Source organism: Vidua macroura, chromosome 4 (assembly GCF_024509145.1).
Source record: "Vidua macroura isolate BioBank_ID:100142 chromosome 4, ASM2450914v1, whole genome shotgun sequence".
In the NCBI taxonomy this organism is placed as follows: domain Eukaryota; kingdom Metazoa; phylum Chordata; class Aves; order Passeriformes; family Viduidae; genus Vidua; species Vidua macroura.
This window is the reverse complement of record NC_071574.1, coordinates 73,855,548-73,869,491: the sequence shown is the minus strand read 5'-3', so window position 1 is coordinate 73,869,491 and position 13,944 is coordinate 73,855,548. Positions and strand designations below refer to the sequence as shown.

The window sequence follows — 13,944 nt, the reverse complement described above, 5'->3', positions numbered from 1 at the left end:
GTGGAATTTTATTCTCCTATTTGTATTCTATGCTTTTTGCCTCAGATAAATACTTGAAATAATAGCATGTGATGCACAAATGTGGTAGGAAGAGGCTCCGAGTGACTAAACTGGCTGGTTTTTAGCCTTTGCTTCCAGATGGCTCATTTGATCATCCAATCTATTTAAAATAAATCAGAGATGTTTTGCAGAGGGAACATTAACCTCTGGTGTTAGAGGGTGGCGTATAATGGTTAAAAAACCTCTGTGTGTGTTGTGCTGTTTTGTAACTCATTGACTGTTGGAACCTTTGTTAATAGTTATCTTAGATTCTGGAATAAATATGCTGATAGGAATGACCATATTGCTGTGAATATCAGAATAAATATTTCAAGATTTGATGAGATAAATATTTTGGTAAGATAAAAATACAGTTATGGAATACATTCTGCATTTTTTGTTGCCTGTGTTTGAGATAGTGATTTATTCCACAATTTTTTATCTTGGTTTGGTTTTTTGTAGCTGAAAACTGCTCAGGCTACTGCACGTGTGCTCAGTGCCTGGAGCAGCCAGGCTGCGGGTGGTGCACGGATCCCAGCAACACCGGCAAGGGCAAGTGCATCGAGGGCTCCTACCGGGGGCCTGTCAAGATGCCCACCCCAGCCACGCCAGGGAAACACAGCTTGGAGCCTGTTCTCAATGTCAGCATGTGTCCTGTGCAGAACAGCTACAACTGGTCCTTCATCCAGTGTCCAGGTAAACGAGCAGCATTTAATTGTCCAATGTTTTGATTGAGTGCAAGGGGAGAGAGTTTTTAAGACTATGATGGTGTCTTGTGTTCCCTCCTGTTAATGGAGGGAGGAGAAGAGCATGGAATATAAGCAGGAATTACACACTTGGAGATGGAAGGAGCTGTGAAGCAGCTGAGCTGCACAGGTTTGCTGCATGAAGACATTATTATTTATTACTTGGGAGAAAGTTTTCCTTTCCCTACAAACCTTTACTGAGATTTTAACTTTTGTTTGTTTATTTAAGGCTGTTTGAAAGAAAGGCAGATCTTCCTTTGAAGGTTGTTTTAAGTGTTAATAATGCTTAGGATGATTTTTAACTAATGTTTTGACACAAAACCAATACTCCCTTCCCCATTCCTTGTAAATCCATCCCACCAGCAGCTTCCAGTCCAATGTGCATGTAATGTTTTGCAGTTTAGTTTTCTGTGTGTTGCTCTAAATTCCATTTTTTGATAAATGATTTCTTTGGGCCCATGTATTGCTAGCAAGAGACAAGAACCTCTCAGGAAGGTGCATGAAATGGTTTCATTTGTCCTCTGCACAGCACAGCCTCCTGAGGGTCTCTGTTAGCTGTATCTGAGCAGCAGTACTCACCTTTTCCTGTTTTCCTGTTTTGCACAGCCTGTCAGTGTAACGGGCACAGCAGGTGTGTGAACGAGAGCGTTTGTGAGAAGTGTGAGAACCTGACCACGGGCAGGCACTGTGAGACCTGCATCTCGGGCTACTACGGGGACCCCACCAACGGGGGCACATGCCAGCGTAAGTGCTGCCCCAGAGCTCCTGCACTGGGCTCCTCCATTTCACTCTCTGCTCATTCCTCTGCTGTTTGAACACAAATTATATCCTGATAATTCATGTTTTCTTTCCTGCGGGCGAGGCTCAGTTCTTGTTGCTTCAAATCAAAGACACTCAAATTGCTGAGTGGAATTACTTTCACTGCATGTAAAGATGATTTTATAGCCTCCTTTCTAAACTTGGAATGACCACAGTGAAAAATGTATTTCAGTGTTTGATGATCCTGTTTTTAAAAGAAACAGTGTTGATCCAAATGTCTTGAACAAATTTCTGCTTATCTAAGTTTCACCTTCAATTCCATTTGGTTAATGTGTTCCGTGTTTATAGTTAGAATTGTCTGCTTCATAAAGGCTTGTCATGTTTCACTGAGGACTTGGCTGGATTTCAGTTGAGGATTAGGAGAACCTTGTTAAAATTGCATTTCAGTTTGTAAAGTGCTTTGAGACTCTGGCACAAAGAACCATTTTCAGCTGTGCAAGATGCAGTTAACAAACTGGGAAAAAGTCTTCCTTGAAAGACCAATGCATTTAATATTGACAAATAGACATGGAAGACTTGGAGTTTTGAACTGCAACCTTGTGGCATAGTTTTGAACTGCTGTGAATTTTTCAGTGCTGTGGCATGAGGAGACCAACTGTAAACCAGAGACCAGCTGTGAGAAGTGCAGATGTGAGGGGAGGTGCTTCTTGCTCCTAAGAGATTTAATCATAGAATCATGGAGTTGTTTGGGTTGGAACGGACCTTAAAACTCAGCTCATTCCAATTCCCTGCAATGGGTAGGGACACCTCCCACTGTCCCAGGCTGCTCCCAGCCCGTGTCCAACCTGGCCTTGGGCACTGCCAGGAATCCAGGGGCAGCCACAGCTGCTCTGGGAATTCCAGCCCAGCCCCTCCTCACCCTCCCAGCCAGGAATTCCTTGCCAAGATCCCAGCCCAATCTCCCCTTTCCCAGTGGGAGCCATTCCCTGGGTCCTGTCCCTCTGTCCCTTGTCTCCAGTCCCTCTCCAGCTCTCCTGGAGCCCCTCCAGGCCCTGCAAGGGGCTCTGAGCTCTGCCTGGAGCCTTCCCTTCTCCAGGGGAACATTCCCAGCTCTCCCAGCCTGGCTCCAGCCCTGGAGCAGCTCCGGGGCCTCCTCTGGGCTCTCTCCAGCAGCTCCACGTCCTCCTGCTGTTGGCCCCAGGGCTGGGGCAGCTCTGCAGGTGGGCTCTCACCTGAGGGGCACAGGGACAGAGTCCCCCGTTCCCTGCTGCTCACGCTGGGACCAGCTCAGGGCTGGGGGGACTCTGGGCTGGGTCATGTTCAGCTCTCACCCAGCAGCACCCCCAGGTCCTTCTCCCAGGGCTGCTCTCCAGCCATTCCCCACCCATCCTGTGTTTGTGCTCTGGCTTGCTCCAACCCCGTGCAGGACCTTGCACTTGGCCTTGTGTAACTTCATCAGGTTCACACAGTCCCATGTCCCTGGTCTGTCCAGGTCCCCTTTGGTGCTATCCAGGTACTGTTGGAAGCCATCTAGGTCCATCTGGATGTCTCCCCTCCCCTCCAGCAGGCTGACCTTACCAGTTTGTTGTCACCAGCAAACTTCCTTTGGGTTCCCACTGCCCCTGTCACCAACACAGATGTTAAACAGCACTGGCCCCAGTGGATTATGTTAATGGAATATAGTGAGGTGGAATGAGACAATTAGATACAGTGATGGAAAATGTAGAATAAAAATAACATTGCTCAGAGCAGTGTCAGTACTTCTGTGAAATGAGTGTGGGTGGTTTGTAGCCAGCCTGGAAGAATGGAGGTGATTAATGAGTGGACATTGAAGTCTTTTTATTGATTTTTCCAAATGTGGCAACAATCCAGTAGAAAATACTTGGATATTAATTTAGGATGTTTATTGGGTGTAGTGCTGACCTTTTGATTGAACATGAGGATCAGTAGCTGGAGCATGGAGTCCTCAAGGGGAGGGAGGTTGTGATCTTCCCAATGGACAGATTAGATTAGAAGAAGGGGATGAAAAGCTCACAGGGATACAGCTGCCTCCCTTAGAGCAGAGGGATATGGAATTCCAACAGACAGCACAGCGACAGGGGTTCAGTGGAGAAGGTGCATCCCTGACGCATGATTTCACAACATTATCTGCCAGATAAAATACTGCTGATACTCATAAACTCATTTCAGGTGAAGATACTTGGAAATGCTCTAAAGTTTACTTGAAAGTAATGAATAAATTGAGGCTGAGTTGCCTAAGAAAATACAGAATTCTACCCTGAGCTTTCAGTTTTAATCACTGGATCACAACGTGCCTGTTGGTAGGTGTCGTTTTTCCATGCGTGTGGAAATGGAGAGTAAGTTCCTTTGGACTCTTGTGCATGAGGATTGTCCCAGTATAGTTTGTTGTTGAGATAATGAATGACAGAATGAAATCATCCAGATGCCTGAAAAAGAAATTAGAAAATGTATAGAGAGACTGTGGAACAGTGTTCATTCCTTATCTGATGGAACCAGTAGCTCATGTCAGAAGTGCTGTACTCTCAAGTGCTTTGGGCCCAGGTTTTTAATTTGCTCTGATTTAACACTGTTTACTGGGAAGGGGAAAGAATGAGGGAAGCAGGAACCTGGGCAGAAAGACTGAGGTGGATTGGGAAAGGGAAAGCAAGAGCAAATCACCCTATCTGATGCAGCCAGGCTGACTTCTGCCTATTAGTCATTTTTGCTTGGTGAAAACCTTTACAGAGGGGAATTCTTCAGATGAGGATTGGCTGATGGGTAGCAGAGCTAGCTTCTGTTTTCTCCCTTCTCTTAGCTGTGGTCCCTCCATCCTTTCCCATTAATAATGTGCTGATTTCAGTATTTTTGTGCATTTGTGAGCAATACTTAGTGCTGCTCTGTTTTTAGAGCCCACGGTCACAGCCATGCTGCAGACTATTGTTATACACTCCAGCCTGACACACAAACATCTATGTGCTTGCACACTCACTGCCTAGTGCGAGTCCTGGGATCATGGAATGGTTTGGGTTGGAAGGGTTCTAATAGACCATCCTGTTCCACCCCCTCTGACACCTCCCACTGTCCCAGGCTGCTCCCAGCCCCAGTGTCCAACCTGGCCTTGGGCACTGCCAGGGATCCATCCAGGGGCAGCCACAGCTGCTCTGGGCACCCTGTGCCAGGGCCTGTCCACCCTCCCAGGGAACAATTCCTTCCCCATATCCTGTCTAACCCTGCCCTCTTTTATTTCAATGCCTTTAGTCCTGCATATCCCTGTAAAAAGTCCCAACACAAGATTATATTACTTTTGTTGGAAGTATTTTGTCAAACTGCAGTTATTTCCCTGAAAAAACTGTTTGCATCACATCATACACCCTGGTGTTGGCAGAGCTAGGCAGATAATAACTAAATGGCAGGTAAATCACTCCTCAGAGGTTGCTTTTAGGAAGTGTCCAAGTAGAGAAGTATTAATCAGGAAGGGCAGGAAATACAGCACATCAAATGTAAAAATAGCTGCAAGGTGCTTTCTCTGCATTCAGAATTTTTCTGAATTTTCTGGTTAAGGTTTCCCATGAAAATATGCTGGTGGGAGATAAGGAAGTTATTTGCAAGTGAGGGGAAGGCACTATTATGCCTGAAATCAGATTGCAGCTGTGGCAGCGCTTCCAAACACACCCACACAGCCTTCACTGGTGGCCCGTTGAGTTGCTGGTGCCATGGACCTGCCTGATTCCCTGTCCCAGGCCCCCGGGGGGCCCTGCAGGGCAGCTAAAGCATGTGGCATGGAAGAACAGTGTTGGGCAGGTGGGTGATAGTGTTGCTATTGGGAAGCTGGCCATCACAAACACAGAAAAGAGGAGTCGCGATCCCCATGAACCACCTCTGAGTGAGCCCATGACCCGTGGTTTGTGGAGAAGGTGGAAGGAACACCAGCAGGTGGAAGGTGGTTCATTACCAGGCTGTTACCACGATTCACAGTCAAAAAAACATTTCTAGTGCTTCTGGGTTTCTGCTCTGTCCTCTGACTCCGGTGGGAAGTTGTCCTTTGTAGACTCCAGCGAGCTTATCTAGAACATTCTATCAATAGTTTGTTTCCAAAGTTTAAAGTTCTCTGAAAAGCCATGAGAAGATGTCTCTGTGCATATTCCAGTTATTTAGTGAATGATCTCCAGTTACAGGCTTGTAGGAAAGTGGATAAATGAATAGATTCTGTTGTTTTAAATAGAGATATTTGAGTGTTCAGTCTTCTTGATATGGTAAAGAGCAGAGAGGAAAGAAAAATTGATGTTATTACTCAAGATGCTGCAATCTGTCTTTAAACAACCCGAGGTTAAAAAATCAGGAGAAATTTCATGTATGTTCATATTGAATATTGATCCAACTTCACTTTGCTTCCTTTGTGCAAAGCATAAGGAAAGAAGTACAAGACATTCTCAATAGTACTAAGACTTATTTTTCTTTAAGTGGCACTAATGAAAAGAGTGTTTCCTTCACAGAATACAATTATTGTGTTGAATTTTCATTCAGTCTCCTTGTTCCCACAATAGGCCTTTTTGCTTCTTCCTATTTTGCTCTGTGTTGCTGCTAGGAAACCACTCATCCACATCTGAGAAGCACAATTAAGTGTCCCTGATACAGGATAGCTTCCATTATGTGCCAACAGAAAGAAGATATCAAAAGGATTCCTAAAATAAGGTCCAAGGCTGGCAGAGATATTCAGGATGGGGACTTGATGTCTAAGAATCTGCTGGTACATAGATTGGCATGGCTGCTTAATGAGGAGGAATATGTCTTCTTAACAAGGAGGCTCCGGCCTTTAAAACGTCTTGTTCCCAGCAAGCTCAAGGACCACAAACAAGGGATCTTTGCTTTGTGTAGTTTTTTCCTTATATTGTACACTCTGCTGTGCACAGCTCCAGATGGATGCACCTGCCTTGGCAGAACGACTCCTAAATGGCACCTACATGCCAGAAGTTGTTAAATCTGTTCTTGCAGTGATAGTGAACAAGATGTCACAGTCAATTGGCTGTGTAGGTTTTGTTCTTACTTGTTGGTTTGTTTTTGGGGTTTTTGTGAATGTTTCTTCTCTACATCTTTGTAAACAAAGGTCTCAAAGTGTGTCAATATGAGCATTTAGCTTAAATCAGGAGCATTTTTTGTGAAGAAAATCTCCTGTATGTCCTCACCATGCTACCTTGGGTTGGATCTTGAGCAGACTCAGGTGTATGAGGTGGTCTGTTTTGGGCATGCCCCAAACCTGAAGTAGTTCAGGGCTTTGCAGGTTTGCTTTAACCACAGCTCAATGACATTCAGCACAAAGTTATCCTAAAATATATTGGGGAATGCACCCCAACTAGTCCCAGCATGGACATCATCATCTTAGCACCAGATGTTTCTGCTGATGCTGTTGACAATGACATTATTTCCTCAGTAGGACTGATAAAACATTATTTTTCCCAAGGCCTGTTTGTTTATTCCTGGAAAAAGACCCTGAAGTCCTATGGGCTTTGTTTTTTTTTTTTTGTTTTTTTTTTTTTTTTTCCCCCAATCCTTCTCTCAAGAGTTTTGAGTTTGGATTAAATGTGTTAACAAGCCCAAAATTATTTCAAATATTGTCTTTTCCTTCCTAGTTATGATATCACTCCTGCTGTCTAACAATAGGAGAGGAATTTAAATGAATTTTTGAGGCTAAAAAGCAGAGTCTGATGATGATTTCATACAAAACACAGTCCTGGGTAGCCTGTGCTTGCTCTGTTTTGACGCACGGTTCTATTTTCATCTGCCTTCTGTAGCACAAAGAAAGCAAAGAGCACCAAATGGGTTTTCATCAGCACGTTAATTGTTGATGTATCTCAGTTTGACAACTAAAGGACTTAATTGCTAACAAATTCATTTCTCTTCTTCACTCAACGTTGCATCTTCTCTCCCTCTGCTCAACAGCTTGCAAGTGCAATGGCCACGCGTCCGTCTGCAACACAAACACAGGGAAATGTTTCTGCACAACCAAGGGAATCAAAGGAGACGAGTGTCAGCTGTGAGTTCATTTCCCTTTCTTATTTGCAATAAAAAATTGTGCACGTACCACCTTAGACACCCCTCCCCCATTTTTTAATGGCTGTGTTTATGATGTCTCTGCTCATTTCTTCCTACTGACAGTTGACTGACTGCACTGAGGGTGCAGCCAGCCATGGGTCCCCTGGGGAATATCATGACCAGGATGATTTCCTGAAGAATTCCAATTTAAAAAACATTTCAACTGAGAATGTCATGCAGAAGGGATGGGTGAAAAAAAACCCACCCCCCAAACTATACATAGAATCACAGAATGGCTTGGGTTGGAAGGGACCTCCGGGCTCATCCCCTGCCACGGCTGGGACACCTCCCACTGTCCCAGGCTCCTCCAAGCCCAGTGTCCAACCTGGCCCTGGGCACTGCCAGGGATCCAGGGGCAGCCCCAGCTGCTCTGGGCACCCTGTGCCAGGGCCTGCCCACCCTCCCAGGGAACAATTCCTTCCTAATATCCAATCTAAATCTACCCTCCTTCAGCTTAAAGCCATTCCCTGTGTCCTGTCCCTCTGTCCCTTGTCCCCAGTCCCTCTCCAGCTCTCCTGGAGCCCCTTCAGGCCCTGGAGGGGCTCTGAGCTCTGCCTGGAGCCTTCCCTTCTCCAGGGGAACATTCCCAGCTCTCCCAGCCTGGCTCCAGAGCAGAGGGGCTCCAGCCCTGGAGCAGCTTTGGGGGTCTCCTCTGGGCTGTCTCTGCTTTGCTTTATCCCTCAATAACTTCTTTTTAATCGGTAGGTTTCACCGTCCGTGCTCTCTGGTGTTGTTCAGTGCGAGTGTAAATATATCCGAAATGAGCCTTTGACATTCAAGCAGTTTAATGGAGCAGTTTTAGAGCAACAAATTTGCTGGAGGTTTCTCTGTAACATAACAGAAATGCTTTTAGTGTAATGTTAGGGGAAATAATTTAATTCCAAGTAATTTCATTGCCAGGTTTATTTTTAAAGCATTGCTCACATGAGTAAACATTTATAGGATAGAACCTGGAATAGTCATAAATGACTATTCCATGCATTGTGAAGAGCTAATAAATACCTTCCAAGTGGATGCAAATGTTAATATCCAGAATTTTATATTGCATTTTTACTGCATATGAGTTGGACTTGCAGGGAACATGGAATTTCTTCATCAGCCCAGTCTAGCTCAGACATTCATCTTTAATTGTGTACTGCTATCAGCACAGGTTGTGTTTTCTGGTATTTGGTGTCTGGGAATAAATAGAACTGCAAAACAAATCCATTTATTAAAAAATGTATATTCTTTTTAGGTGTGAAGTTGAAAACAGATATCAGGGAAATCCACTTAAAGGAACATGTTACTGTGAGTACCCTTGGGATTTTATTTGGAGATAAAAAAGTGCTTGAAGTTTAAAATAATTTATTTAAAACTTGTTTCAGTTGCCTCAGCATGTGTTTAAAATATGGGGGATTAAGGAAAGGACTAAAAAATAGCTGTAAAAACATTCACTTTTCTCAAATACATTGTTTAAAGAGAATGAAAATACTTTTCTTGATAAGGTCCATGTGACGATTGGATCTTTTGAACAATGTTTTGAATGTTTTTCATGTGACTGAGATGAAATCTGGTCTTTTGGAGAGCACTCTAAACTATATATTCCTGTTAGGTAAAAAACAAAGAATGTCCTTAGAATTTTTAGAAATACAAAATAGTGTTTATTTAAATTCTGGTCCAGGTTAGAATGGATTTCAAAATTGCCACATTTCCTCTGAAATGAGCAGCTGGATTCCCATGCAGTTACAGAAGATCCTTTGCCAAGATTGAGATTACCTAATGGAAACTTTCCAGCTTCTATTTGCAAATATTAGCAATCAGCAGCCTGGCAGGCATGGAGAGATGGAATCTTAAATTACATAAAGTCTCCAGTAGTAGTTTTGTCCACCACAGAAATTATCAACTGGCTGGTTTTGGCTTATATGAATTCTGCTTGTGTGGCCAAACAAGGGCACTGCTGGCTCCTCATGGCATCTGTGTGTAAGAATGACCAAATTCCTTGCTGAAATGGCAGGGATGGTTAAATGGGCAAAAAGTGGGGAAAGACAAAACTTTGCAGCTCTTGCAAGAAGAACCTTGTGCTGTCCAGATCCAGTCTTGCTTGTTTTCATTCCCTGTTTCTTCGTGCTGTGTCCAGATGGATACCAGCAGCTTGTCTGACTTGTGTCAGTCCAACCAGGGGTCGCTGGGAGGCAGTGAGAGAAAAACAGCACCTGGTGTGTCAATTCCTGGTTATTATTGCCGGGAAGATCTCTGCATGGCTTCAGGAATATGCACAAGTCACAAGTGTGCTGTAGTGGAAGGGTACTGAGGTGGGTGAGTGCATCCCCACAAGTGGCTGTGGCTTACACCAGACGGGAGCAGGGAAGGACAGACAGACAGACCAGAGGCTGCTTCTGGCATGCCTGGGTGGGATGTGTCCCAGAGCAGGATGGCAACTGGGTTCATCACCAGCCAGCTGCTCTGTAGAACCTCTCCCAGGAAAATCTGCTGATGTACAGAAACCTGGAATGGGGGGACCATTGTCCCCTTCCAAGTGGGAATTACACAGCTACTGAACTTTTCTGCTATTCCCTTTGATCACAGAGGTATTGCAGGCTGGAAAAGTAATTCTTTGGGCATGTTTTTTACAGTGTATAGGTAAGAATATTGATTTAGATAAAGGCTGGAGGCTGTTGCCTGGCAAGTATAAGCCACCTCTCTTCCCTCTCTAGGCTCAGCTCCTGGAGTTTTTTGTTCCTTATGTGGGATCGTATGTAGGTTGGAGTAGTTTATAGCAGTGTCATGTCCTGGTTGTCCAAGAAACCCTTCAGTGACATCATGCCTTCCTTTGTAGAAGTTGCTTTATTCCAGGAGATGGGATAACTGTCTCCCTGCATTTCTTACAGATACTCTCCTCATTGACTATCAGTTCACCTTCAGCCTTTCCCAGGAGGACGATCGCTATTACACAGCAATCAACTTTGTCGCAACACCTGAAGAGGTACATTTTCTATTTTCCCTTTTAACTTTGTCCTTTGTCTTCTCTTGGCCCTGGAGGCAATGAGTTGTTACAGTTCTGTGGGTCTTTAGGTGTAGTCTTGTTTTATGGAAGGTGTGTCTTGCTCCATGGAGCAACCAGAGCTTTTTGACCTTGGCTTGGCTGTGCAGTCCCAAATCATCCCAGGAAGATTTCATAAAGAATCACAGCTGATTCTTTCTAGTTGTTGGAACAGCCCTTCCATTTTTTTTTTTTTTTTTTTTAATCACAGAACAGTTTGGGTTGGAAGGGACCTTAAAGCTCATCCTGCTCCAAAGCCCCCTGCCATGGCAGCGACGCCTCCCACTGTCCCAGGTGCTCCAAGCCCCAGTGTCCAACCTGTCCTTGGGCACTTCCAGGGATCCAGGGGCAGCCACAGCTGCTCTGGGCACCCTGTGCCAGGGCCTGCCCACCCTCCCAGGGAACAATTCCTAATTCCCAATATCCCATCCATCCCTGCCCTCTGGCAGTGGGAGCCATTCCCTGTGTCCTGTCCCTGCAGGCTTTGTCCCCAGTCCCTCTCCAGCTCTCCTGGAGCCCCTTTTGGCACTCCTTAGACACTTCTCTTCTGCAGGCTGAACAATCCCATCTCTCTCGACCTGTCTCCAGAGCAGAGATGTTTTGCTTGTTTTCACCCCATATCTTGTGTCTCATTTTTTCCTTTGATATTCTGTACACATGACTCCTTTGTTACGTTTTCCTTGAGGAGGAGAATACTTCTTCCAGAAAATATCGTATGTAGTTTTTAGCTTGATGTATTTTCTTTATGTAAGTAACAAATTTCAAGATAATTTTTTGTAGCAATGATTTCCTAGGAAACAGTACAGTAAAACTGCTTATCCTAAAAGTGCGGTTTCTTTTTTGTTTCTTCCCTTAGCAAAACAGAGACCTGGACATGTTCATCAATGCATCTAAAAACTTCAACCTCAACATTACTTGGTCCACAAGTTTTGCAGGTAAATTGAGGATGATGTAAGGAGGATGATCTAAATTCAGGAGCTTCTTTCATTTAGAAATTTCTGAAAAAGGCATATTTAAGTGGAAAAACTTGGGGGGGTTTAACCTATGTACTTTTTGCATAGTGTTCTTAAATTGTCAGCCTGAGGGGGGGAATAAAATGTTTAAAAAACCTATGTTTTCAACTTTTAATAGTGTATTTTGTAAACATTAAAAGTGCAAATTTGATTTTTTTTTTTTTTTTACAATGCAACATCTTGGCTCACAGTGGTTTTGATAAAGCAGTGCAGCTTAATATAGTTGGTTTTGAATGAATAGTTAATTTTTAAAAAATAGAATTTAGGATGGTTTGCCCTTTTATTTGGTTTCTTAAATACACCTTGAAATATCTTTTCTTGCTACTCCTTACAACAGCTGGCACACAGGCTGGGGAGGAAATTCCAGTTGTTTCCAGAACCAATATAAAAGAATACAAGGACAGTTTCTCCAATGAGAAATTTGATTTCCGCAACAACCCAAACATCACCTTCTTCGTTTATGTCAGCAACTTCACCTGGCCCATAAAAATACAGGTAAGAGCTGCTAATATATGTCAGATTGTTTAAAGGTGATTTTTCTATTTCTCTCAAAACTGTGGCAGTTTGCTGTGCTTGGAGTAGTGCAGGCTGAACCAGCCTGACGTAATCCCGGAGCAGACAGAGTCTGATGTTCCTGGTTAAGAGGAAGAGGGTGTGAGCATCTTCTGATGTTGCCTCAGCCCTGTGGATCTGAAGACGTGCTGTGAGATAGAGACACCCTTTTATTAACACGACCGTGTTTGATGAGGTGTCTGACTTGAAATGTGCAGATCTTGATGTTGTAGAAAAAGATTGATAAAGCTAAAGAGGAAGCCTGGAAAGAGCAGACAGAGGAAATACTTTAGTGCCTGGTACTCATAAGGCCCAGCTCAAGGGCCATCCCCTTTCTCCTGCTGCTGCCTCAGGCTGGTGGCATGTGCAGGACAAGCAACTCATCCTTCCTCTTTATTCAGGGTAGTCATGAGCAGCTCATCCTTCCCCTTTATTGGTTGGAAGGGACTTCTAAAGTGATCCTGTCCCACCTGCTGCCATGGGCAGGGACAGCTTGGCTAGCCCAGCTTGCTCCAGCCCCATCCAACCTCGAACAGTTACAGGGATGGGGCAGCCACAGATCTCAAATAAAGCTTGGCATATTTGAATTCTGCCTTATTGAAGAAACTTGGTCAAATATGGGAACCCAAATCTTTCCATCCTCACCCTTGTTCATGTGATTGTTTTGTGGAAGCTGACATTTCACATTAATGCACTTGGTGTTTCAAACGTGTTGGTCAGGCAAACTCAGTCCTTCAACAAAAACAATGCACAGAATAATATTGAGCGAGAAAATGAGATAATAATGCACAGGATAATATTGAGCAAGAAAATGAGATCCACCTGGAAAAAAGGTCCTTAAGCTATGGTGATATTTTTCCTGAATTTTTAAAAAAGCATTAGGAATACTTGTGAAAAGTTCTTATCACCTTTTCCTAAAGATACTGGGTTTTAATTACTTGGGAAACTTTGTCTTGTTGATTGCAGACTGAAGATTTGGCAAGTTGGCTTTGGACTCTTTAATATCACTTACAGTTTTGGTAATCAGTTTGCAGCTGGAGAGTTTTTACTTTTCAAACTGGAAAAGTCTTAGTTTATTTTCAAGTCCTGATTTTTAAATATGGAGGAGTTGATGAGCTGCAATGTAAAATCTTTGTCATTGGATAATCAAGTAGCAAGTCCCAAACCTCCTCATTTTCATGTAAGTACTGCTTGTCGTAGGGGACGTAGCATCTGTGTACAAAGGTGAGCACTTGTGCAATGATTTAAATATTTATTAAACTTATTTAATATTTGAGCTTTCATCAAATTCACAATCACAGGAGTCAGGAAAAAAAGTAATTCTTTTTTTTTAACCTTATGGGTTATTTTGATTGATACTTGATTTTCCATAATCAATGCTGGACTGTACCTTACCCTGATTTATTTCTTTATTATTTATTGCTGCAGAACTGTGTGTTAGGGATGCAGCTGATTGGTTTTTCTCTTACCTTTCTTTTCAGCATCCCCTCTTCCCTTCCCCTCCTGGTTTCCTTTACTTGTACGGTTGAAACATCTCTTGCTGCTTTGTTTTCATTTGCTGAGCAATGGCACAGCTTGACTTCTGGCAGTTCTTATTTTATCTCTCTACTTCTTGCTGGCTTTAAACACATTGCTAATGAATCCTTTCCTCTCCTTAACACAAAGTCTCTTTGATTGATCCTCATCCGAGGTTAGCTCTGAAGATGCAGCTTTCAAATAGTTTTGC

General features: G+C 43.6%; 1 protein-coding gene across 4 annotated transcripts in view; it reads left to right on the top strand.

The window, feature by feature from the left end:
- Positions 1-13,944, top strand: part of ATRN (attractin) — a 148,461-nt gene that overhangs the window by 74,178 nt on the left and 60,339 nt on the right. For all 4 annotated transcript variants that reach the window (XM_053975390.1, XM_053975387.1, XM_053975389.1 and 1 more), the window contains exons 18-24: positions 502-735; positions 1,392-1,529; positions 7,482-7,575; positions 8,869-8,921; positions 10,502-10,596; positions 11,510-11,588; positions 12,004-12,161. In XM_053975390.1, the coding sequence (XP_053831365.1) occupies positions 502-735; positions 1,392-1,529; positions 7,482-7,575; positions 8,869-8,921; positions 10,502-10,596; positions 11,510-11,588; positions 12,004-12,161 (851 nt within the window). The remainder of the gene's footprint in view (positions 1-501; positions 736-1,391; positions 1,530-7,481; positions 7,576-8,868; positions 8,922-10,501; positions 10,597-11,509; positions 11,589-12,003; positions 12,162-13,944) is intronic.